Raw genomic sequence first — 27,586 nt, 5'->3', positions numbered from 1 at the left:
AATTGACCGCACCTAAGCAGTTGGCCATTATCCTTAGATTGAAGTTTGTTTCGTGAGAGCAACCAAATGTCAAGCCGTTTCTGCTTCAGTTCAGTTCAGTTCAGTCACTCAGTCATGTCTGACTCTTTGCGACCCCATGAACCACAGCACGCCAGGCCTCCCTGTCCATCACCAACTCCCGGAGTTCACTCAGACTCACGTCCATCAAGTCAGTGATGCCATCCAGCTATCTCATCCTCTGTCATCCCCTTCTCCTCCTGCCCCCAATCCCTCCCAGCATCAGTCTTTTCCAATGAGTCAACTCTTCACATGAGGTGGCCAAAGTACTGGAGTTTCAGCTTTAGCATCATTTCCTCCAAAGAAATCCCAGGGCTGATCTCCTTCAGAATGGACTGGTTGGATCTCCTTGCAGTCCAAGGGACTCTCAAGAGTCTTCTCCAACACCACAGTTCTAAAGCATCAATTCTTCGGTGCTCAGCTTTCTTCACAGTCCAACTCTCACCGTTTCTGCTTAGAGGGAAGACAAAACAATTTTGTGTATGTCCAGATACTCATCACTGATACATGAACAACTGCATTAAAAAAATTCAGGTTCAGTCCCTCGTTTATCAACCTATAATCGTGGTATACTTACCACATGGCCTCTAAAGAGACAACTTCTTGTTTCATCTGCCTGTTGGTTCTTGATTTTTATTAATAGTATAATTTGTTTTAGTTCAAAGCTGCATCTAGATATATAGTTAACCATCACTCTCTTGCTCAATCAAAAATGACACATGCCATTTTGGGGATTTATTGGAAAAACTATCATAGTTAACCCACTTCTAAAAGTAGACATCGTCATAAACTAAATGAAAGAGTGCTGTTTAATAAAATGGCCTATATGCTTTCCAGTCACTAACCCTGAAGCAGCATCCAGGACAGTTTTTTTCCAGTGAATGAAGAATTTCATCAACTCCGATTGCCTGCACTTAATTTTAGAAGTTACCCAGGGTTTGCAATGCTTATTGTATATATTTGAGAAATGTATTTCTTTCTTGCTGAAATTCACTGATCAGTGCTACAGCAGGCCTTAAGCAACTGCTGGTGATACTGAAAGACTTTCACAGTTTGTTCAAGAGGCAAGCTAGACTTTCATTCTAAAAGTTAGACTGGGAGTCTGTTCAAGAAGACAAGTCCGTGTTTTGGCCCTCTGGTTGTGTGTGCACGTGTGTGTGTGCGGCACGCTGTTTATCACCTGTGCTGTTGCCTGGGCATGCCAAGGTGACTGTGATCAGCAGACGTTAAGCTCACTTAGTACATTGTGTGTCATTTTCTCCTAGTAAAGAGCTGAAGAATGAAGAGGGAAAGAACCAAATATACAGAAAGGAAATGACAAATTAAACCAAATGGAATTTCTCTTCAGAGTTCAGAAATTTCAGATGGCCAGGAAGAAAGGATCTACTACGTTTTAGCCTTATGAAAGAATCTAGAAAAATCAGAAGCAAGGTATGGGTGGAAAATAAATGTGGCCCTTTGAGCTGGTTATAAACCATCGGGTTTGTTGTTGATCAAAATAATGGCACTTGTGCTTATTAGTAATTGCATCAAAATTACATTACCGCTGTTGGAAAATCAATAAAGAAAAATTATAATTGCTACTCAGCAAGTACGAAGAAAAAGTGTTGGTATTGCTAGAATGTCTGTTAAGTAATCATTTAATATTATTATATCTGTAGTGTGGTTATATGTGTGATGTTATGCTCAGAATTGAAATATATGCTATTGAAACTTAACTTTATTTAAAATAAAGATAAGCAGCTTCAGGATTTTGTGTATTCAAAATGTTCCAAATAAGAAAGGCATTAAAAGGTAACAAATGTGTTTGTTTTGATGAATTGTATGTATAACTTGATACACATAAACTAGAAGTGACTTTTGGCTAGACTGGCAACAGTTTTCCAAATATATTTTTTACTTTAAAAAAAAAGGCATTTCATGTTGAAGCATGTAAGTGATTTGTAGACTTAAATTGTTTTAATATTTATTTTAGTCTTAACACTTGTTTTTAAATTTTTACATTGGATTATTTATTCCTTTTGTTCCAGAGTAACAGTGTCATATTTGACTATGTATTTTGAAGTGTGAGGTTATAAAATAGGAAATTCCATCTCTTTGTGTTTTACTTGGCTCTTCTTTTTCAACTGTGTGACTGTAAGTCTGTCAATAAATATATAACCTCAAGAAGGTCAAGACTAATATAAAATTAGAAAACTTATTTACCAAATTGGACAACTGATTCCATTAAAATAAGAAGTGAGAAAAACAGTGTTGGGCACTGAGGTGTAAATTTTGCCCAGATGTATACCCAATGTGAAGAATCTTCTAGTAAAAATATATTTGACTCTTCCCCTGCACATATTGTAGGAGTATGAAAATTGGTAAACGTGCCCCCGCTGTGTAGAACTTTGGGCAGGGGGTTCACTGGTGAAGTGATGAGTGGCGGTGATAACTGCTCGGGCCCTCGGCGATAAGCACAGAAGTGTGTTCTGATAGCACCAAGCTCCCCTGTTCTGGATGTGTGTGTCTCTGCTCCAGGTACAGCTGGACCCAGGCAGCCTGAGTCACCCTTGCAGCAGCCTGTTTTTTCTGTCTTGTGAATGTACTTGATAATTAAAAACATGTGGCTCTGTGGAGTTTTAGCTCATAGTTTTGAGATATGTGTTGGTTTTCTGATTTGGGCTTTAATTAAAAGAATTTCAACAAGTTGCAAAAAGATTCTAAATCAAGATGATAATAAAATAATATGTCAGAGGACCTAACATTTGCTGAGATCCCAACATTCATATGAAAACTAAAGGATTATTTTTATATTGCAATGTCTGAAGACAAACTAACAATTATGACAAACACCAGGAAAAGTTGTTTCTGCTCAAAGCCCATTTCTTTTCTTTTCTGTCCTATTGACAAAACTTGGGTTATCCATGAATACATAACAAAAAGTCTTCACCACCCTTGCCAACGTGAGAGAGAGTAGGGTGGGGGAGATAATAAAAGTGCCCTCCAAGTAATAAGTCCAGATTATAACTAAGCAGAAAAATCAGACATAGGAATCCATTTGAAGGGCTTCCCTGGTGGCTCAGTGGTAAAAAGTCCACCTGCCAATGCTGGAGACATGGGTTTGATCCCTGATCTGGGAAGATCCCACATGCCACAGCGCAACTAAGCCCATACACCACAACTATTGAGCCTGCTCTCCAGAGCCTGGGAGCCCCAGCTACTGAAGCCCACATGCTTTAGAGCCCATGCTCTGCAACAAGAGAAGCCACCGCAGTGAGAAGCCCTTACACTGCAGCTAGAGAGTAGCCCTGCTCACCACAGCCCGAGAAGAGCCCACACAGCAATGAAAACCCAGCGCAACCAAAAATAAAAAACATTTATTAAAAAAGAATCGATTTGAAGATTTATAATACTACATATTTACTTAGTAATAAATTAGTTTTATTTTTATTCTAAAATTACTAAATTTTATCCCATTTTATAGTCTCTTTTCTCCAAATAAGTAACAATTTGACACTATCTTTTCTAGATATAAATAATGTCATTCTTTAAATTTATTTCCTAATTATTCATTCCACTATATGTTGAAGATTCAAGTTTCTTCAGTACCAAAACTATACGAGTAGGATTTGTAAAACTAGAATAAAAAGCAAGTTTTATAAAGATTTAAAACATGAAATATTTTATATTTATGAATGCAAATTCATGTTTAAAATGCACTTTTTAAATATTAAAATAGTGTTTTTAAATGGCAAACACTTCATACTTTTGAAACATTGTGTAAGGTTTCTTTCAAAAAAAATGAATACTTGACCTTAATTTTATTTCTGTTATAGAAATGTTTTATCAAAGAAAGATATTTTTCTCTTTAGGAAGTTCAGCAAGACTATCTGGGAAATAATTTACCATTTTGTAACTATAAATGACATGTTATTTTAGTCATATTTAAATGACAAATACTGTTCAGAGGGTTAGAAAGTTCTAGAAACTATAATAAAAAGTCATGACCTTACACTTTTATACATAATTTCAGTGATTTCCACCTGAGGTCCATATCTGTTAAGTAAATTATGTGAACATTTTTCACCAGTCCAACTTTTTAAAGCTTGTATTTACTGATTTCTACCTCGTTGAACTTGACTAAAGAAGAGAGTCCCCAGATCTGCATTTCATGTACGTGACCTCATTTACTCTTCACTTTAAACCTAGGAGGAAGATAAAAATCTTCCATGCTGCAGATAAGGAAACCAGGGCTTTGAAGGTTAAGTAACTTGTCCAAGTACACATGGTCAGTAAATGCTCACTGTCCATGGAGGTTTGTCAGACTCCACTGGGAGGTCTTGAAGGGCCCCACCCACCTCAGGTGCTGGGTAAAATGAGGCAGTCACACCTAGAGTCTGTCTCCAGCCCACACAAGATTAAGGAAGCAACCTGATGCACCTACAACCACACTTGGGGACTAGAAACGTCTCCTGTGTCTTTCATGCAGCAGTGACCTACATAAAGTGAAATACCATCTTTGAGTAAAATTAAGAAAAAAAAAAGCCCTGATAATGTCTTTATCCCATAACTGTTTTGCAAGATCTTTACTCTGTACTATAATTCTTACTTTTTTCTAAGAAATCAATTCTATAGAATCAAACTTATACATGCACAGTAACATGTTATTCAAGAAAACAGAAAAGGCGCCATCCCAGTCACATAAGAGAAAATAAAAACATCAAGAGTCACGTCAATCAAAAGGCTCTGTTGAGTGGCAAACTCAGTCTATGGATGGACCCAATTATCTGCAGGAGAATTGGATGTCAGCATCATTTAGGGTTAACAATGGATCTACTAGGCAAAAGTAGACAGCTCCTCTCTTCAGAGACCCAGAAAGCGAACTTGGTAATGAGGTACTGCATTCATCATATCTTTCTGCTCTAGTTATTAAAATGAATAGGAAATACTTTTAAGTTAAGGCGGGAACTGGATAACATAAAAACATCTGTTTTGTAAACACAAAGAATGCTTTTTTCTAATGATCCTCTTCAAATCTACATCAGGCAAATGTTGTGAGCCCCCTCTTTTCGAAAGTTGCTCTTCTAACACCTCAAATTCATTCTGATTTTGGATGGGTTATTTTGATGGTCTCAGAACAGGGAGGATAAAGCTGCCAAGAATGTACAATTTTACCCTCTACTCACAATCTAAAGTACATATATAAAAACCATGCATAACACGTTCTCCCTCTATTACAAAATGGTCCAACTTTATATACTTCAATGTCGTTTCTATCTAAAAGTACTAAACAGTTTGATTTTTACTCATGATAGTTCACTTTTTCTTAAATCATCGCTTGGTTCCTTGTGAAGAATTGTGAAAGAATTTTGTAGAGGAAAATACAGGAATTTTTTTTTTTAATGCAACAGTATTATATAAGTAGACCTACATTGCCAGTCTTTCAAGCTGCTTGAAATGAGATGACTTGAGAGGGGACAATCATAGTTAAGGAAAAAAGAAAGTCAAAAGGAGGAAAAAGTAAGCAGGTGAGGAAAATAGATTGTTGCCATGTTAAAAATGAACAACTGAAGCTTGTGAAAAAGCAGTCTCGAAACCAAAGGAAGAAGGTTCCCTGGAGAAAAATGTGGTCGCTTCAGTTGTTCAGTGTTTTCAACTGAGAATCAATAGTTAATTTTTTTTTTTCTATTTGTTCATGGGACCCTTTTATAGAAACACTCCACATAACTTTTACAGAGATGCAGTTCTTCAGTTTCAAATAAATGGAAGGTGGCTAAGCACTGTGATGTTTTTAACCATCTCTGCTTGTTTTACAGAAGTTAATGTTCAGAAGTTTCTGCAGATGCTACTTTTAGCAACTAAATATTTCCACAGTGGTAAAGAAATGTCAGTGAAATCTATGTACTTTAAGAACATCAAATTCTTATTATACTTATCATGTGTGCAGGCAGAGTACATAATAAACTAGTCTATAGCAGCTGTAAATTTCTGAGGATTTATCTAACCACAAATACATTGAAATGGGGAAATGGGGCTATATTAAACTATGCAAGATGCTGCTGGAGCTTTGCCATTTCTGCAACATCCTGTAATTAATTTCTCATGACAGGTCTGGCAAACTGAAACATCCAATACACTTGCGACAGACTGTTAGACTATGTTTGCTGCAAATCCTACAGTTCCATGAAGTGAACGTAGTTTCTTCTTTCGAACATGAATGTAGATACAGTGTTCTGCGGCCAAGGACAGACTTGTCACTTTTTAATTTTAAAATAAAGAAGATCTAGAATATAGAAAAGATCCTGAGCTGAGAGATTGGCCTGTTCTCTGAGTTGTGTGGTCTTTTTCTGAAGACACAGCCCTGGGTAGGGGAACGATACAGTCAGGTCACCCTTGGCATGCATGTCTGGAGTAGATACGACAGGATTCTCTCCTGGGAAGTTTGAGGTCAGTTCTGTCTCGAACTCATCCTCTGCCTATAAACAAGACTCACAAGAACTCCTTCTCCATCTGTGTGTCATCCTCTTCTGATGGCCACACTCCTGCCGTTCTGCAAACTTAGAGCACAAATACAGAAACTATCCCTGCTCGAACCTAGAGAAAGAAAAAAAATGTAATTTTTTTTTTTACCAAAATAGATTTTCCTGTATAACAATAAATTCTGTGTTCATATTGGTGTGAAAGAATTTCCTCTCTACTTGATGTGTCTAATTTGATTCAGGTGTTAAGTGATTGGTGTTAAGGATGGACCCTTAGCAAACAAGGGTCCTTCTTTTGAGGGAGTGGAGATTTTGCACCTACAAAAACGAAATCAACAGTGTATCAGTGTCCACAGTCCTGCCCATTTCCTTTGGAAGGTCAGAGTTTCTCAGACTACAAACAAGAGAACCCAAGGAAGTCTGGGAACCTTGAATCTGGAAGTTTTCATGAGAAAGGAAAAGTTCCAGGTGGTAGTGAATAGGCTGTGTCTTGCTTGGTGGAGAGGTGTTCTCACCTCTCAGGCAGTTAAGGGGCAGTGGTTCCAACCCAGTTGCCAAACGCTCCCTGTCAACACAGTGGCCTTTGGATCTTCTCCAGTGATTGTCTTTCCCTTTATCCGTGCAACTGAAAACATACCCTATTCAGAGGACCTGAGAAGTCTGTTTCCTGGTCCAAGTTTTAGAGAAGAGCAACCATAGAACCCCAAACTGAATAACCGGAAGGGGAAAGTGAATAAGAGACCATGCAGGAATGCTTCCGTATCCTTCCACTCTCCTCTCCATGAGAAAAACTCCCTTCAGAGCTCTTCTGTGTAGAGCTCTGCAAATGGAAGAAAGAGAGATCAAAACATAAGAAGAAAGATCGTTCTTTCACATACTTGTCCAGGGTCACAAAATCCAGGGGAAGGACCCCACCTTTTCCTGTTCACTTAAAAATTATTCCCATAAATTCAGTCCTGTGCTCTCTGATATCACAGGAAACTCTCAAATGAAATTCAGTCACCTCGGAAGTGACAGCAAAAGTTAGAAGCATGGTTGATATCTGAAAGTCCAGACAACTGAGCATAGCAAAGACCCCCCTTACCCTCAGTCATTCATGTCATGACTGCAAGTGGACGCCCTCAGTTCATACTGCAGTGAGACCACACTACTGTCCCCCAAGGACCATAGCTTCCTCAAACCCTTGACTTGTTCTTGACTTGAAAACCCTTTTTCCCAAAGCCTCTGCTGAGTATATATATGTTTCCACTCAAGTTTCATCTCAACTCATACACTAAGATTCTTTTCCTACAATGGTAATTGTTAGTAATTAGGAAAGGAATCTTAGTGTATGAGTTGGTATGGTAATTAGTAATCCTTGCAGTGTCCTATATCTATTGTCTATAAAACACTTAGCACATGACATGGAAACTGATAATCTATTGATCAGTGTACTATTTGACATTAATTAATACATAATATATCAACCAATGTAGTATTTAACATTTCTTATGTGCCTCAGATAATGCTTTTTTAAATTGAAGTAAAGTGAAGAGGAACTAAAAAGCCTCTTGATGAAAGTGAAAGAGGAGAGTGAAAAAGTTGGCTTAAAGCTCAACATTCAGAAAACTAAGATCACGGCATCTGGTCCCATAACTTCATGGGAAATAGATGGGGAAACAGTGGAAACAGTGGCTGACTTTATTTTGGGGGGCTCCAGAATCACTGAAGATGGTGATTGCAGCCATGAAATTTAAAGACGCTTACTCCTTAGAAGGAAAGTTATGACCAACCTAGATAGTATATTGAAAAGCAGAGATATTACTCTGCCAACAAAGGTCTGTCTAGTCAAGGCTATGGTTTTTCCAGTGGTCATGTATGGATGTGAGAGTTGGACTGTGAAGAAAGCTGAGTGCCAAAGAACTGATGCTTTTAAACTGTGGTGTTGGAGAAGACTCTTGAGAGTGCCTTGGACTGCAAGGAGATCCAACAAGTCCATCCTAAAAGAAGTCAGTCCTGAATATTCATTGGAAAGACTGATGCTGAAGCTGAAACTCCAATACTTTGGCCACCTGATGCGAAGAGCTGACTCATTTGAAAAGACCCTGATGCTGGGAGGTATTTTGGGGAGGAGTAGAAGGGGACGACAAGAGGATGAGATGGCTGGATGGCATCACCGACTCAATGGACATGAGTTTGAGTGAAATCTGGGAGTTGGTGATGGACAGGAAGGCCTGATGTGCTGCAGTTCATGGGGTTGCAAAGAGTGGGACACGACTGAGCGACTGAACTGACTGATAGTGGTTTTATGTATATATTTAACATATATGTATATATAGTTTTGTGTGTATATATATATATATTCTTATAAATCTGTGCTTGTGCTCAATATCACAGGATATTCTCAAGTGGAATTTAATCTTTTTAAAGATCTTAAATGCCCAGTAAGACTTGGCAATTTAGGAAGGAATCTAAGAAGGTAGCCCAAGTGGTAGAGTCTGCCTGCAATGTAGGAGACCCAGGTTTGATCCTTGGGTCAGGAAGATCCCCTGGAGAAGTTAATGGCAACCCTCTCCAGTATTCTTGTCTGGAAAATCCCATGGACAGAGGAGATTGGCAGGCTACCTCCATGGGGTCACAAGAGCAACTAACAGTTCACTAGTCATTCTTCCACAGTCACAGCTGTCTTTATCTGTTTTGTTTTTTTTTTTCTTTTCTCTTTCTCGCTGAGTGTGCGCTCAGTCACTAGTGTCCAACTCTTTGCAACCCACCAGGCTCTTCGGTCCATGAGATTTTTCAGGCAAGAATACTGGAATGGGCTGCCATTTCCTCCTCCAAGGGATCTTCCTGACCCTGGGATCCAACATGTGTCTCCTGCGTCTCCTGTACTGCAAGCGAATTCTTTACCACTGAGCCTTTGGGGAAGCCCTCTCTTTCTCATACTCTTCCTTTTTCTTCTTTTTTTTTTTTCTGGCTCCCTTTTTCCTTCTTCCCTGCCTGACATCAGCAGTGGCATTCACTGAATTCAGCATTAAACCATTAGAACCATAACTGGTCACCATCTCAAGTCTGCTGCTGAAACTGGGAATCCAAGATGGAGGACCCCTCCTGGTGGTAGCTTTGGCTACCTCTTCTCAAGCCCCAGTGCACTGTGAGCAACACTTTATTTACATGAAAACACAGTCTTTAAATGTGAATGTAGTCTTCTTTTCATGTCTTTAGCTTTTTTATTGAGGCAAATTATCCAGAAGATTAAATCTGATTTGCATCATATTTTGCATTCCCATTCACCTGAGGGGGAAAAAAAATCCTCCAAAAGTCTTCTAAAATCGGCCTATCTGAACCCCGTTGCCTGTGAATCTGATATCTTTACCACTCTGTTCTTATAATTTCAGTAGTTTCCTGTAGAAAAGTTTCCTAGATTCATAAAGTCCATGGTATCACTATGCCTGAGTCTAAGCATCAATTTTAAGAATTCACTGCTTCATGTTATGTATGTTTATGCCAGGAAGTGAATCTAGGCATTTTCATTCCCTATATTTTTATCATCTAAAGCATATCTAAAAGTTTCAAACAACTCTTTGTTCAACAAGTAAGACCAATATCCAGCCCAGCCGTGTTTACATTAGAAAGTTCCAGGAGCCCCCCAGTGCCCCAAGGCAGAGGTGTAGGAATCACACACAGACCTGGCTGCCTGGGGTAGATGGATTGGCTTGACGTTTCTTGGCTTGGGTTCAGTGAATTCAGGTCTGCTGATGGTCATGACAATTTGCATTCAGATTTCTAAATGATTGATGTTAGAGATGTTATTGAACATCCTTACCTTTTACTCCTGATGTGCTTTCAAGTTTGGATCTTCCATTTCTCCTTAGGATTAGTGGAGCTACTCCTGAATATAAACATTAGTCTGGTCAGCTTCTTGAGAATACAAGCCATTGTGGGTAACCCCGCTGTGACACTCACGCTATCTGCACAGCCAGGGAAATGTGATTTTGACATTTATCCTCTTAAATAAATCATTCTTCAGCACTATCAGATCATTCCACTCAAAACTTATTTAACCTTTTTAGTAGACTGTATTAAATGTGCCCACGCAAAAAATGATCATTATTCCAATTCACTTTGTCCTGTGTAGAGTCATAATTTAACAGGGAAAGGAAAAGTATTTATTACTAGAATTATTCATGAATAGACCAATTTTAATAATAGCCACCATTTGCTGAGCACAGGCTAGATACTAGGCTCCTTGTCAGGGACTTTATATGCATAATTATCTTATTTAATTTTTAAAATAAGTTTACAAATTAGATATAATTATTATTACTCCCATTAAAAAAACAAAACAGGGACTTCCCCGATGGTTCAGTGGTTAAGACTCTGCACTTCCAATGCAAGGGTGTGTGGATCCAATTCCTTGTCAGAAAACTAAGATCTCACGTGCCATGCAGCATAGCCAAAAAAATTTTTTTTAATAAAAACAAAAACTCAAGTTCAGAAAAGTAACACTATGTGTCAGAGATCACACAGCTTATAAATTGGGATGTCAGGATTTAGATCTCTGGTTTGTCTGAATCCAAAATTTCCCTCTTAATTATTATACTACTGCCCTTGAGTTTGCCGAACTACAGGTTGTATTTTATTTTTAAGTGAAATGGCTTCTTTTTAGAATGCTTTTCCCCCTCACAGTTGACGAAAAGTGACATTCTGTTACTTAAAAAATGAAAAAGTTAAGCAGGATAATATTTTCCAAATGTCTACTGCCTTTTGCAGAAAAATCTTTAAAAAAATAGGTTAATCAAAAATTAATCTAATGCACCCTAATGTTCACAGCAGCAGTATTTACTATAGCTAAGACATGGGAGCCACCTAAATGTCCATTGACAGATGCATGAATAAAGAAGATGTGGTACATATATACAATGGAATACTGCTGCTGCTACTCAACCATAAAAAAGAATGAAATAATGCCATTTGCAGCCAGACAGATGGACCTGAGATTATACTAAGTGAAGTAAATCAGACAAAGACAAATATCATATGCCATCACTTACATGTGGCATGTAAAAAAATGATACAAATAACTTTATTTGCAGAACAGAAACAGACTCACAGATATAGAAAACAAACTTAGGGTTACCAAAGGGGAAAGATGGGAAGGGAGGGATAAATTAGGATAATTTGGATAATTAGGATAAATTGGGGTTATAGCCCTACTATATGGGTGACAGTCCATGGTGTCGCAGAGTTGGACACAAGTTAGTGACCAAACAACAACATACATAAAATAGATAACCAACAGGACCTAGTGTATAGCACAAGGAACCCTACTCAATATTCTGAAATAATCTATATGGGGGAAAGAATTCAAACAAGAGTGGAGACATATATACATACACACACACATATATATGTATGTATAACGGAATCACTTTGCTGTACACCTGAAACTAACCCAACATTGTAAGTCAGCTATACTCTGATATAAAATACACATCCTTTTAAATAAAATTTTTAAAAAATCTCAAAGGTGCATGTTGCCTTGGAAATATTCACATCAACCTTTAGCATTTAAGAAAAATGTTTTCTTTCCAATGTTTATGTTCCCGGCAGCACTGTTTACTATAGCTAAGACGTGGAAGCAGCAGAGATGTTACCCTAGTCCAAAAGGAATGAGTAGGAAAAGACCATCACCAGGGCATTTCACACTTTTGTCTTTTGGTGTTGCTTTTGGGGTGAAGAAGAGGTTTGTGTAAGGTCTTCCCTCTTGTGTTTCCTCTTTAGTCTCCCTTCGCCATTCGAAGGGGAAATAGCTGGCCCTTTAGGTCATCATGGCCCATGTACTTCATTATGGCAGCCATCTCATATGTGATAACTTGCCATCTGACTATAGGATGACAATATCTTTTCATCATTTATTCCCAGTGTTTAGTACTTGGTGCATAATAGGCACATTCAGTACTCAACAAGGTGGATCACAGGACCAAAGGCTTATTTTCTGTATATCATTAAGGTGGGGGTGAAATGTAGGTAGGTATATTAACAGATCATGGAAAATACAGATCAAGTATCACACCTACCCAAATTTCTGTGTATTTTTCTATTTCCTCTAATAAATGTATTTCCTTTCCCCTCTTTTTCCCCTCTCACTCCCTCGCCTCTGCATGTATCCTGTCTTTTAAACTCTTCAGTTCTTTATTTAAGTTCAAATTGTTTGCAGTGCCCCACACCTTCTGGCTTCCAGCTGGTACTTGTATTCAGGGGCAAACAAAAGCAAGACAAACACAGGTTGCATCTGTACCTTGAAACAACCTCGATTCCAGGTGGTTGAAAGGACTCCCTGGGGCACCTGCAACTCAGGTGGGGCCATAGCAGTGTTTCAAGTGCAGCCTGTCTGTAATTCCCCTTTCCTCTTGGCTGCCAGGCAGGCAAGAACTGGGTGTGCAGAGCTGGTGGCTCGAGTCCTATCAGGTGTCGGCCTCTGGCATGTGCAGTGGTGAGAGACAGGCTGATGCTACAAACTGTCTTCAGCCTGCACTTCACTGAGGTCACAGCCCCAGGACCTCATGTGTCCACATCCATTTCTCAAAGAGCGTTTTCCTCCTGGACTGAAGGGGAAAATCCAACTTCCTATGGTTTTTCTCCTAAAGTAGTGTGCAGTAGGGGCTTCCTGGTGGCTCAGTGAAGAATCCACCTGCAATGCAGGAGATCTTGGGATCAGGAAGATCCCCTAGACAGGGGAATGGCAACCCGCTCCAGTGTTCTTGCCTGGAGAATTCCATGGACAGAGGAGCCTGGCAGTACACCTACTGCTAGGGAGACTGCTCTCTGGGAACCAGTGCGCTCAGTCATTCCAGGCCAGGCTGGGGTGCTCGGTGGGCCCCGATCTCCCTGTCACTCCTCCCCTTGCAGTGCCTGTGGATTCTTGAGACATGTCTACATTGCCATTACAAGTTTTTCTTGTTGCTGATTTATAGTATCAGCATGAATAATCATCTGGTCTTCATCCTAGCAAGAATAAAAAGACATGGGATGGTTGTCAAAAAGGTAATGTGTGTGAGTATTTCGGGATTAGCTAATTATTTTCTGACTGGAGAACCAGATGGACTGCGGCAACACTATTTCTAACACCACGGCCTTGCCACTTTCCTAGGTGGACAAGTGGATGTGAATCAGAAAGAAGAGTCAAGTGAAGTGGGCTTGAAACATAAAGACCTCTTTTTGTGTTTGGCTTTAGTTCCTTTCTGCCAAGAAATGAAGAAAGCTTCAGAACACCTTACACAACATTTCCCGTTTTCTTCATTCTACCAAAATGCTTTTATTTAGAGTTCAGTTTTTTAAATTGGCAAATCGAGTAAGAAGGAAGTCTATTTCCTTATGGCACAGCTTAACAAGAGACCCAGGATGGCAACCTCTGCAGAATCTTCATTCTCAGGACTATGGGGAAAAAAATTTTACAAGATTTATGCAAAACTTCAAAGCAAGCCCCTCCCTGCACACACCTCCCCCTTACGTGGGTGTTCCCTTCACCCACTGCCACCACTGTTGGTTTTATGTGAGCATAATTGTGCTTTTGTCTTGGAGTTGGCTCACCTCAATACACTCTAGTCTGAGATCCCCTGGCCTCAAGCCCAGGGTGGGGCTTTGCCCTCAGTACTGTAAATAATGGTAATTACCTTTACAAACTTAAAAAAAAATTTTTTTTTCCCAAGGCCAAGAATATTCCAAAGTCTAGGCCATTCTGTACAACCCCTTGTGTGTAAATCTGCTATAATCTGTGTGGTGATTAGGAAGAGTTTCTCCCTCTTGGAATGAATGACCAGAGGGAAAAGACTATCGGTTCTCAGCTGCCCCATGGATCACTCTGGGCCCATGTGTTCTCTGCTTCCAGATTGTAATGGTGATATAAGTCCAAATGAAGGGAGTAAATATTGAAGGAGAATTTAGTGTTGATTTTCACTGCTGACGCAGAAAACGTTTTTGTGAACCAGCTTGAACAGAAGCGTGTTCCATATGCCTGCTATAAACTCAGATGGAGAAGAGTAAGGCCACCTAATTCTAGACTGTGCTATTTCCAAGGCATCACTTCTTACAGTGTCCCTGTCTGCTCGACAGCACCTATTGTTCTAATGAAGTTGACATGCATCCAAGCTTTTGCCTCATTAGATTATCACTATGGCACTGAGGCTATAATTTCTACATAATCTTGGGATTTTATTTCATGCACAATCACTAACTTGCAGCTGTTATCCACATCTAAGATCAAAACAATTAATGAAAATTCAAAAAGTTTAAACTCACTAGTTTTTGGCCACACAGATATATCCAGACTTATACAAAAGGTTTGATTTATGAGTGAGATAGATTGGTTTCCAGGTCACAGGGTTTCTTTGATTATTTTACTTCCAGATTAACTGGTTTGAGTGTGGAGACCTGAACATCTGGACAGATGCCCTCAACTTAGCATGCACTCTTTTCAAAGGCATGTCAAGACCAAAGACACAGAGTGGGAAGCTTTTTGGGCATGTGTAATAGTTGGAAATTTACAAAGACTCTCAAAGGAAGTGTCAGAGTTGTCTGCATGTCATTTTTTTCCATTCAGAAGTCAAACCATTTCTCCATGGCTATAAGAGTTATTGAGGTCATGCTCTGTGCTCATGTTATGGTGTATTTTGGGCATTTAAATGATCAAGAAGATTCATCAGTGAGGTTTCTTGTGCTAAGAGAAGGTAATTTATAATATACTTATCAGAAAATGAAGCTATCTGATCCGTAATAGCATCACTTCTTTAACAGTTGTTTTCCCTTGGCTCGGGACCAGCTGAAGATCCAGAAGTGTCCACCTGTGGGCTCTGGAGCCTTCTCCCCAAGGGCTAACTTGTAATCAGCAGTAACAAACTTCCCTTCTCACTAGGCGGGCTTGATGTTTAGGAGGTAATTCCTCTTTTGCACTTGGCCTCTTTCCACATGTTCAGAACCTCTTGTTGAGGTTCTGAAAGCTATTTGTGCAGCCTTCCCAATGTTTGCTCTTTTGTTTGTTAAAGACTGCCCTTGTCCCCACACAACCCCTCAATCCATCCACCGTGCAAGTTCCAGAGACTGCTGGAGAGAACACCATGCAGATGGCTGGCTGTCTGGACTCTACACAAATTCAGCCCTTCCAGGGGGACTCCCCAAGTGACTAATGCTCTTGTGCATAAGTGTGAAAAGTAACTCCGTGCGAGGTACACTGGTAGTTGTTGTGGGGGACTCCCCAAGTGACTAATGTTCTTGTGCACAAGTGTGAAAAGTAACTCTGTGCGAGATACACTGGTAGTTGTTGTGGGGGAAACAGACACACCCGCACAGAGCCGATGAGGCCAGGCAGCCTCGTTCACCATCTTTGGAAATTTTAAAGCTGGGCTGCGTGACAGTGTCTCTTCTCTCTGCTGCATAGCCTCTAAAATAACTTGTTTGATGGTGATGGAAAAAACCTGAGGGCAAACAGGAATTGGTTTTCTAGGTCAGGTACTCTAAGACTTACTGAACACCTAGAGAATTCAACACACAATGTCACCTTCATTCTAGAGGAGCATCCATCAAGCACCGTCTCTGAGGGTCTATCAATACAAAAGGAATATCTCTCAGCCTTGGCATCAAAGCTGGAAATACCTAAGTATAATCTTTCAACACTTCTGTCTGAAAGTGTTCTGTTCTTTGTTTCTTAACATTGGTTCGAAGTACTATTGCCATCCATTTGTGTTGCATTTCTTTAGAACAGACAGAGGGGTAGGAATTGTTTTCTAAACCATGAGACTTGACTCTGGTTCATTTAGGAGAAAAAGGGTTAAGTCCTTTGGGTAAAACATTGTCAATCACTAGTGACTGCCACCAAGAAGAAAAACAACTGCACCTGTACATGGGCAATTTAAGAGATTCTGGTCAGCTATTTTTCTCTGCTGCTTTGTTCTGCCAGCTGCCTCTGCTCTGGATGCAGGTGGAAGCATGGACTTTGCTATCTATAAAAAAATTTAATAGTGAAGATCAACTTCCGCTTCACCTCCCCAGGGATCAAAGTTTTGGGGCTCTTTTTTTTTTTTCCTTTCCCTGAAAGACTAGTAGAGCAAAGCTCAGATCAGACAATGGATATGTTGTTGAGAAGCCCACTCTCCCCTGAGAAGTAGCAGATCTTTGGTGGGTTATTTTTTTTTTCCTTCCCAGTTTGAAGAAAATAATAGAAGCAGGAGATGCATGCCTCCACAGGGTGAGGTCAAGCATCTGCTGAGAAGAGAGCTGGGGAGTGACAGCTGGGGGAACCTCGTTACACCGGCCACCATCGTGAGCCTAATGGGGAGCAGCCAGATATGACATGGAAGTGACAGGCTCGGTGCCTGCAGTGGGAGAGATGTGCTTCCCGGCAGCCTCATCTCTATGGAATTGGGGTGTCACAAACCTCATATGGGTCAGATTACTTTCTGTTCCACAATCAGTGACCAGAAAAATGTGTAGATAGAGAAGAAGCTTAAAAATCGAATGCCTTGGACTAACCCATGCAAGAAACTGTAAGTGACATGCCTCACCAATGATGTTCTCAAAGTTCTCCCATTAATTCTACAAACATTTATTGCTGCCATGTGTCAGGTGCTAAATTAGTTACTGGACACACAGTGGTTATGAGCTGAAGTATGTCTACCCAAAATTCATATATTGAAGTCCTAACCTCACCCTCACCCCTGGTGCTGTATTTAGAGGGAGAGCTTATAAAGAGGTACCTTCAAAGTGCCTGTATACCTAGTCATGTCCAACTCTTTGCAACACTTTGTACTGGAGCCCATCATGCTCCTCTGTCTGTGGGGTTTTTCAGGCAAGAATACTGGAGTAGGTTGCCATTTCCTCCTCCAGGGGATCTTCCCAACCCAGGGATCGAACCTTTGTCTCCTGCATCTCCTGCATTGCAGGCAGATTCTTTACCAACTGAACCATCTGGGAGAGATAATTAGGTTAAAATGAGGCCATTAGGGTGTGCGCTAATCCAATCTGACTGATGTCTTCATATGAAGAAGAAATTTGGACATGCAAGGAGACACCCCGGGCTCAGGCACAGGAAAGGCCAGATGAGGACACAGAAAGCAGGCGGGTGGCCATCTGCTCACCAAGCAGGAAGACCTCAGTCGAAACTCAATCCGCCACCATCTTGACCTTGGACTTCCAGTCTCCCTGAACTCTGGGAAAACACATTTCTGTTACGTAAGCCACTCAGTCTGTGGTGATTTTTTACAGTACCCTGAGTAGATGATGACAGCAGTGAGTAAAGCCAGGTCCAATGATCTAACAATCAACTGAAGAGCTCACCATCTCATGCTTATTGAGCAAAGTGATGAGGGGTGCTTTTAGACATGGCCTAGCAAGCTAAACTTGGTAAATGAACCGGGACCAGGAATTCCAGCTAATCTTTGGACATATTTTGTTATGGCACCTACGGTCATTACCCTTTGCATTTGAATTAAGGGCAAACAGAATTATCATTGGCTTCTAACATAAGAAAGCAACAAATCCTGCCCTGATCCTGTGGTGGGGGAGGGAGAAAACCGAACAGATCTGACCTAAAAGGTTAAGTGGAAAAGAAGCATGTGGCTAGATGAGCATCACATGCAGACACATCACAAATTGTGTGGGCTTTGACATTACCAGTAGAAGGAAAGGAAATCTGTATATTTTTATAATCACTACACAGGTGCTTATTTTAGATTGTTTTCTTGAAAGCTGTTAGTTATTCTTTTTTTTTTTTTTTTTTACCTCACTGCCCTGTACTTGTTGCCTCAAAGGAAGCATAACATGAGATAAAAATACAGAAGCTGCTCTCCGGAGTTCAACAGGTTAAAACAGAGCTGAAAATAGCTTCTAGGCATGTCATATGGTTGGCTGACTATTTAATCCTCTGATAAGTATGAGACATGGAAGCCTTCTTTTATCTGCATATCTACCAACTGTCCATGAAACTTTACTGTCCTCGGGATTTTTGAGGCCATGGTCATGGGGAAATTGAGTTTACTAAGCTGGTGAAAATTACAAAGTTCTCCTCTGCTGATGGACAAAACCTGTGGCAGAATGTGTACTTTCTGTTTGTGGACGAGACACACCTTGTATGTTCAGATATTGTGATTCCGTTCAGACAGAAAAGAAGCCCTGCATGTGTAGAATTGGAATTAGGTAGGGTCCCAGATTCCAATTCTATACACACAGAGGTCCATGACTGTTTGGGCAGAATCACAATACTGGGGCTTCCCAGGTGGCTCAGTGGTGTTGAATCTACCTGCAGAGCAGGAGATGCAGGAAACATTGGTTTGATCCCTAGGTCGGGAAGATCCCCTGGAGGAAGAAATGGCAACACATGCTAGTATTCTTGCCTGGAAAACCCCATAGACAGAGGAGCCTGGTGGGCTACATACAGTCCATGGGGTCTCAAAGAGTTGGACACAATTAAGCGATAGAGCACTTGCCGCAGAGGGTCTCAGATAAAGGATGAACACACTGGGACAGTTATAAAAATACCACTCAACCCTGAGGGTGGTATGGAGACCTCAGGTTGGAACCCAAAATAAGGATCTGATGGAAAAATCTTAGGCAGGTGACAGAGTTAAAATCTCTTTCTTGGTCTTAAGTAGGGTTGCCAAATAAAATAGGACCTGCCAGTCAAATTTGAATTTCCCATGAACCACAAAAATAATTTTTATTTGAAGTATTGTAAGGATGTCTGATGCAATATTTGAAACAAACTAAAAAATTCTGTTATTTCTCTGAAAGTCAAATTTAACTGGGCATATGTATTCTACTTGCTAGATCCAGCAATGCTGTTTTAGTGGCATGTACTAGCTTCAGTGTGGAAAGGAAGTAAGATTTAGTCATCTCTGTTTGGGGAACTGGGCCTAGACCTGGGTCATGTCATCTGTGAAATGACGAGCATCTTTCTAGATTGGAACTGAGTAGCCTTTCTGCATCATACGTGGCACCAGAACCAGCAAGGATGGGAAGATAAGAAAACTATACAGCATAAACATAACAGCTTGTTCTATTGAATTCTCTTTATACTCCCTCAGCGTGCAATGCATCTTCAAGAATCCTTAGGCCTGCGAATTCCCAGCTCTGTCAAAGTTACAAACTTAAGGAAAGAACTTGGACCCATACTTGGCAAGAGCATTAAAAGCAAGTCCCCCCAGGAACAGCAAGTGCTGAAATCAAGGAGACAAAATTGCAGTCAATTGGCCAGTCCCACCTGGGAGTCTCCGGGACTTGTTTTATGGAGAGAGGCAAGTATTGCTCCCAAGTGTGGAGAAATCTGGCAGAATGCTAAGGCTCCCTGGTTCTGCAGTAGCCACTCCCTCCCCTTCAGCTGAGGGATTCCTTGAGTCATCAACCAATACTTACAGAGGATCCACCCTGTGGGCCAACCACTGTGCTAGGGCTGGGAATATAACTACCCCCAGGCATCACACTCACTCCAGGGAGCCTCTGGTCTTAAAGGGAAGATATTCATGCTCCTGTTCATAAACTCAGCCCTGGCCCGGCCTGGCCATCCAGCTCGCATCTCCATTACACAATCTCATTTGGTTACAATCTACTCCTCTTCAGCATGAGGAATCCAGGAGTGCATCACAAGTGCTCGCACTGTGCTTGGGGTCCCTGTAATAACTCATCACATGGCTTTGGAGCTCTTTACTTTCATTTTCGCTTGGAGCCAAACACAACAGCTCAGCTTGCCCCTCACCCTAAGGCTGTCTGTCTGGTCCCTACATTTAAATGGGTTCCAGATGTGTGCAAGTTGATAATCACATCTGGGGTAGACCTCACTCCCTACTCCATCACATTGCCCTGTTTCATGGTCCTCACTGCATGTGTCACTCTCTGGAATTGTTTTCTTGGTTCATTTGTGTACTTTTTAACACCTCTTCCTAAACTAGAAAGAACACATTTTGAAAGAAGCAAACTTACCTCTCATTCACCAATGTACCTCCAAAACTCAGAATAGTATCTGATACTGGTGGACACAAAAGTCTATTGAAGGGATGAGAAACTGAATGAATGAGTGAACAAACAGCCAATTACCTGTTCCAGGTCACCTGTGTCGTGCATGCAGAGGGTCTCATGCACTGGGACAAGGCTGCATGTAGAATATATTAAACTGTGTCTTCCAAGGATAAGTATGTGCTATGTTTTCTTATGGGGTTATCTGGGGCTGAATCTGTCTTCCTTATCATGGTCGGGGCTATCAGCTGGTCACCCAGGCTGGGAAACTAGAATCAATACAATCTCCTCCTCCTCTTCTTTTCCTACCTCTACAGTGAAACTACAATCCAGTACAACTAAAACTTCAGTAGTGGTCGAGTTAGTGAACCTGCTCTCTGCCTCCCCTTCCCACCGCCTCCCAGTGTGCTAGCCATGGTTCTCCAGAGAAACAGAACTAAGAGGATCACTAGGAGTGTTGTACATATATGTAAGTCTCTTTCTTTCTCTCTCTCTCTTTTTTAAACTAATTCATTTGTTTTAATTGGAGGCTAATTACTTTATAATATTGTGGTGTAAGTCTGCTTCTTTTGCCATTCCAGAAACAGTTGAAAGAACCCAACTCCCTATATCATGTCCTTTCCTGGTTGAAATATCTAGATTAATCACTGTTGCATATGTATATGTACATAAATGTGTTTTATATTATATTATATATATAATCTGATCACATGGACCACAGCCTTGTCTAACTCAATGAAATTATGAGCCATGCCGTGTAGGGCCACCCAAGATGGAGGGGTCATGGTGGAGAATTCTGACAAAACATGGTCCACTGGAGAAGGGAAAGGCAAACTACTTCAGGATTCTTGCCTTGAGAACCCCATGAACAGTATGAAAAGGCAAAAAGATAAACACTGAGAGATGAACTCCACAGGTTGGTAGGTGCCCAGTATACTGCTGGAGATCAGTGGAGAAATAACTCCAGAAAGAACGAAGAGATGGAGCCAAAGCAAAAACAACACCCAGTTGTGGATGTGACTGGTGATAGAAGCAAGGTTCAATACTATAAAGAGCAATACTGCATAGGAACCTGGAATGTTAGGTCCATGATTAAGGCAAATTGGAATTGGTCAAACTGGAGATGGCAAGAGTGAATGTCGACATTTTAGGAATCAGCAAACTAAAATGGACTGAAATGGGTGTTAACTCAGATGACCATTATATCTACTATTGTAGGCAAGAATCCCTTAGAAAAAATGGAGTAGCCATCATAGCCAACAAAAGAGTCTGAAATGCAATACTTGAATGCAAACCATTCAATATCACACTAATCTAAGTCTATGCCCTGACCAGTAATGCAGAAGAAGCTGAGGTTGAACAGTTCTATGAAGACCTACAAGACCTTCTAGAACTAACACCCAAAAAAGACATCCTTTTCTTTATAGGGGACTGGAATGCAAAAGTAGGAAGTCAGGAAACACCTGGAGTAACAGGCAAATTTGGCCTTGGAATACAGAAAGAAGCAGGGCAAAGGCTAATAGAGTTTTATCAAGAGAACACACTGGTCACAGCAAACACCCTCTTCCAACAACACAAGAGAAGACTCTACACATGGACATCACCAGATGGTCAACACCAAACTCAGACTGATTATATTCTTTGCAGCCAAAGATGGAGAAGCTCTATACAGTCAGCAAAAACAAAACTGGGAGCTGACTGTGGCTCAGATAATGAACTCCTTATTGCCAAATTCAGAATTAAATTGCAGAAAGTAGGGAAAACCACTAAACCATTCAGGTATGACCTGAATCAAACCCCTTATGCTTATATAGTAGAATTGACAAATAGATCCAAGGGATTAGATCTGATAGACAGAGTGCCTGAAGAACTATGAATGGAGGTTTGTGACATTGTACAGGAGGCACGGATCAAGACCATCCCCAACAAAAAGAAACACAAAAAGGCAAAATGTTTGTCTGAGGAGGCCTTACAAATAGCTGTGAAAAGAAGAGAAGCGAAAGGCAAAGGAGAAAAAGAAAGCTATACCCATTTGAATGCAGAGTTCCAAAGAATAGCAAGGAGAGATAACAAAGCCTTCCTCAGTGATCAGTGCAAAGAAATAGAGGAAAACAATAGAATGGGAAAGACTAAAGGTATCTTGAAGAAATTTTGAGATACCAAGGAAACTTTTTGGCAAAGATGGGCACGATAAAGGACAGAAATAGTATGGACCTAACAGAAGCAGAAGATATTAAGAAAAGGTGGCAAAAACACACAAAAGAACTATATAGAAAAGACCTTAATGACCCAGATATCCATAATGGTGTGATTACTCACCTAGAGCCAGACATCCTGGAATGTGAAGTCAAGTGGGCCTTAGAAAGCATTACTACAAACAAAGCTAGTGGAGGTGGTGGAATTCCAGTTGAGCTATTTCAAATCCTAAAAGATGATGCTATGAAAGTGCTGCACTCAATATGCCAGCAAATCTGGAAAACTCAGCAGTGGCCACAGGACTGGAAAAGGTCAGTTTTCATTCCAATCCCAAAGAAAGACAATGCCAAAGAATGCTCAAACTACCACACAATTGCACTCATTTCACAGGCTAGCAAAGCAATGCTCAAAATTCTCCAAGCTTGGCTTCAACAGTACGTGAACCATGAACTTCCAGATGTTCAAGCTGGATTTAGAAAAGGCAGAGGAACCAGAGATAAAATTGCCAACATCCACTGGATCATCAAAAAAGCAAGAGAGTTCCAGAAAAACACCTACTTCTGCTTTATTGACTATGCCAAAGCCTTTGACTGTGTGGATCACAACAAACAAACTGTGTGGAAAATTCTGAAAGAGATGGGAATACCAGACCACCTGACCTGCCTCCTGAGAAACCTGTATGCAGGTCAGAAAGCAACAGTAGAACTGGATATGGAACAACAGACTGGTTCCAAATCGGGAAAGAAGTACATCAAGGCTGTATATTGTCACCCTGCTTATATGCAGAATACATCATGAGAAATGCTGGACTGGAGGAAGCACAAGCTGGAATCAAGATTGCTGGGAGAAATATCAATAACCTCAGATATGCAGATGACACCACCCTTACAGCAGAAAGTGAAGAGGAACTAAAGAGCTTCTTGATGAAAGTGAAAAAGAAGAGTGAAAAAGTTGGCTTAAAACTCAACATTCAGAAAACTAAGAACATGGCATCTGGTCCCATCACTTTATGGCAAACAGATGGGGGAAACAATGGAAACCATGAAAAACTTTTTTTAGGGGGCTCCAAAATCGGTGCAGGTGGTAACTGCAGCCATGAAATTAAAAGATGCTTGCCCTTGGAAGAAAAGTTATTTCCAACCTAGACAGCACATTAAAAAGCAGAGACATTATTTTGCCAACAAAGGTCCATCTAGTCAAAGCTATGGTTTTTCCGGTAGTCATGTAAGGATATAAGGGTTGGACTACAAAGAAAGCTGAGTGCCAAAGAATTGATGCTTTTGAACTGTGGTGTTGAAGACTCTTGAGAGCCCCTTGGACAGCAAGGGCATCCAACCAGTTTGTCCTAAAGGAAATCAGTCCTGAATGTTCATTGGAAGGACTGATGCTGACCTGAAACTCCAATACTTTGGCCACCTGATATGAAGAACTGATTCATTTGAAGAGACCCTGATACTGGGAAAGATTGAAGGAGGAGAAGGGATGACAGAGGATGAGATGATTAGATGGCATCACCAGCTCAATGGACATGGGTTTGAGTAAACTCAGGGAGTTGGTGATGGACAGGGAGGCTTGGCGTGCTGCAGTCCATGGGGTCCCAAAGAGTCGGACATGACTGAGCAACTGAACTGAACTGATAAATATATATAAGGATTCACTCACAAAATTGAAGTAGAATTCCTTCCTCTTCTGGGGACCTCAGTTTTTCTCTCAAAACTTTCAACTGATTGGATGAGACCTCTCAGCGTATGGATGATAATCTCCTTTAGTCAAAGGCTTAAATGCTGCTGCTGCTACTGCTGCTAAGTCGTGTCAGTCGTGTCCGACTCTGTGCAACCCCATAGATGGCAGCCCACCAGGCTCCTCTGTCCATGGGATTCTCCAGGCAAAAGTACTGGAGTGAGGTGCCATTGCCTTCTCCGGCTTAAATGCTGCTGCTGCTAAGTTGCTTCAGTCGTGTCCAACTCTGTGAGACCCCATAGATGGCAGCCCAGCAGGCTCCCCCAAAGCTAGTCCCATCTAAAAAAATACCACCACAGACTGGTGTTTGACCAGACAGGTGGGCACCGTAGCCTCACCCTGTTGACACATGAAATTAACTGTCAAGGATGCCCTTCTTCCTCCATCCCAACCTCCTCCAGCAGAGGATAGAAAGATAAAATTATATTTCTAAGACTCCCTTGCAGCTAGGTAGGGCAGCTCGGGCACAAAATTTAAGGGATTATTGAAACACTCAGTAATTGAGATAAACAGTGTTAGTGAAGTATTTTTAAAATTAGCATATAATGCAACATTTCTGGGTTTTTTGTTTTTGTTTCCAGTATGGTTTGGCATAGCACTCAGTTCTTAACATGATTAGGTTCCATCAGTGAGATGCACTCGTGATATCTGAAAGGCAGAAATGAGGTGGAAGATCTCTTTCTATGCTGGTCAAGCCTGTGTTCCAGCATGCCATCACTTGCTTTAATGAGGGTTGCAAAGTGTGGGCTAGGGCATGTACCTTTTTCTGCTGAAGATGGAGTGAGCACAGCAAAGTTCTAGAGCCACTACTTACAGTGACTGCAGCTCCTGACAACAAAAACTGAAGATCTTGTGTGCCACAATTAAGACCCAGTGCGGCCAAATAAATTTTTTGTTGTTGTTGTTAAAGGCCAGGGCACTTCCCTGGTGTCTCAGTGGGAAAGAATCTGTCTGCCAATGCAGGAGGCACAGATTCAGTCCCTGGTCCAGGAAGATCCCACATGCCATGGGGCAGCTAAACCTGTGGGCCACAACTACTGAAGCCCATACACCCTAGAGCCCGGGCTCCACAGCAGAGAAGTGGCTGCAGTGAGAAAACCATACATCTCAACTAGAGGAAACCCGTGCGCAGCAAAGAAGACCCAGTAGAGCCAAAAATAACTGACTAAATAAATATTTTTTAAAAAGAACAAAAATGTCTAAGGTTCAACTAAACTTTGTAGATGGACCTCGTATGGAGGAGTAACTCCAGCTCCAGGTTGCTGACTGTGTTCAAAATTCAGCTCTATTGCTAACTAGCTCTGCAATTAGCAAGTTCCTTAATCTCTTTTGCTTTTGATTTTTTTTTTTTTTTGTAAAGTAGGATAAGAATTGTTCCTTAAAAAGCCTATTTGCAATGACTACTGAAGGACCGGAGAAGGCAATGGCACCCCACTCCAGTACTCTTGCCTGGAAAATCCCATGGGCGGAGGAGTCTGGTAGGCTGCAGTCCATGGGGTCGCTAAGAGTCGGATACGACTGAGCGACTTCACACTTTTCACTTTCACTGAAGGATTAAGTAAGCTAATACAAGAAAAGTGTCTGAAAAAACAAGCCAGTTGTCTGGGAGTGTTGCTATGATGATGTTAACGATAATGCTGAACAGATGCTGTTACTGCTGCCATGTAAGTCATCATTATATCCCTAAATCTTTATTAATTCTGTGGATTTGATTTTAAAATAATAATTGCTGAATTTCCCATTCTGGTTGAAGTAATAATGAAAACAAAGGCAAGCAAATTCATAAACTGACCTAATGCAGGAGAAGCAATTGCTCTTTGGCAAGAGCTTGCTAGCTCCTTGGGGAATAACTGAAATCCTGAGACTGGGGATGGACACTGAGTCAACTGCACCCACGCCTGAAAGGGCGGGATGAATCCAGCTGATACCTGAACAGTTCTTTGCACATTCACTAGGGAGATGGCCATTGCATTACAGGCAGGCAAGCAGGCCCTTCCCCATTTCTGGGTTGTACAGGCAGTGCCACCATGTTGAGAAGGATTCTGAAGTCATGCCCAAACTCAGCTTGAATTGGTAGGTCCTTAACCAATTAAGGATCCTTGTCATGACCTGGAAATACTCTATGTCTGGGATCATCAAACTATAGGCCAAGGTCATCCTACCACATGTTTTTTATGACCCATGAGTGGAGAATGTTTTTCAAATGGTTGAAAAAATGGTGGGGAGGGGTGGGAGGTAGAAGGGAAGATCAAGAGGGAGGGGACACGTATATACCTATGGCTGATTCTTGCTGATGCATGGCAGAAACCAACACAACATTGTAAAGCAAGTATCCTCCAATTAAGAATAACTACACTTTCTTAAAAGCTAAAAAAAAATATACTATTTTATAGGGCATTAAAATGATATGAAATTCAGATTTCACTGTCCATAAATAGTTTTGAATTTGGTCTATAAAAAAAGTGGCGGAAAATTATTCATTCTTGTCATAAAAATTCTGAAATTTTCTTTTGGCTCAGAAAGTCTAAAATATTTACTATCTGGCCCTTTACAGAAAAAGGGCCTGCAGCCCCTATTTTACCTGATCCAGAGGAGCCCAGTGTATTCCCACAATGTGCCTTCTCTTCCTCTCACCCTCAAGGCTGTTCCTACTTTTTAAACTGGAGTACAGTTGATTTACAACATTGTGTTAGTTTCAGGTGTACAGCAAACTACACAATATATACATGTTCTTTTCAGATAATTTTCCATTACAGGTTATAATAAAATATTGAAAATAGTTTCCTGTCCATGTGTACTAAGTCACTTCAGTCATGTCTGACTCTTTGCTACCCTATGGACTATAGCCCACCAGTTTTCTCTGTCCATGGGATTCTCCAGGCCAGAATAGTAGAGTGTCCTTTTCTAGGGGATCTTCCTGATCCAGGGATTGAGCCCATGTCTCCTATGTCCACTGCACTGGCAGGTGAGTTCTTTACCACTAGCGTGACTTGGGAAGCCCATTGTTTCCTGTGCTATATAGTAAATCCTGTTGCTTATCTATTTTATGTAAAGTAATTTCTATCCATTAATCCCATACTCCTAGTTTATCCTTCCTCTCCTCCCTTTCCTCTTTGGTAAACAGAAGTTGTTTTCTGTGTCTATAAGTCTGTTTC

The 27,586-nt window shown here is 40.9% G+C and overlaps 1 protein-coding gene and 1 long non-coding RNA gene across 9 annotated transcripts in view; one reads left to right on the top strand and one right to left on the bottom strand.

Annotated features, from left to right (window-relative positions):
• The window catches only part of AHI1 (Abelson helper integration site 1), a 219,722-nt gene extending 217,034 nt beyond the window's left edge, over window positions 1-2,688 (top strand). For all 8 annotated transcript variants that reach the window (XR_009738557.1, XR_009738556.1, XM_061428058.1 and 5 more), the window contains one exon: window positions 1,323-2,688. Coding sequence is in view for 6 of the 8 variants with exons in the window: in XM_061428058.1 (XP_061284042.1) it covers window positions 1,323-1,325 (3 nt within the window). In the remaining 2 variants the exon portion in view is untranslated. The remainder of the gene's footprint in view (window positions 1-1,322) is intronic.
• LOC133254063 (uncharacterized) overlaps window positions 1-27,586 on the bottom strand; it is a 252,562-nt gene that overhangs the window by 183,362 nt on the left and 41,614 nt on the right. The gene's annotated exons all lie outside the window — the stretch shown is intronic.

Source organism: Bos javanicus, chromosome 9 (genome assembly GCF_032452875.1).
Source record: "Bos javanicus breed banteng chromosome 9, ARS-OSU_banteng_1.0, whole genome shotgun sequence".
In the NCBI taxonomy this organism is placed as follows: Eukaryota; Metazoa; Chordata; class Mammalia; order Artiodactyla; family Bovidae; genus Bos; species Bos javanicus.
The sequence above is the reverse complement of the archived record's forward strand: the minus strand, read 5'-3'. Positions and strand labels throughout refer to the sequence as shown.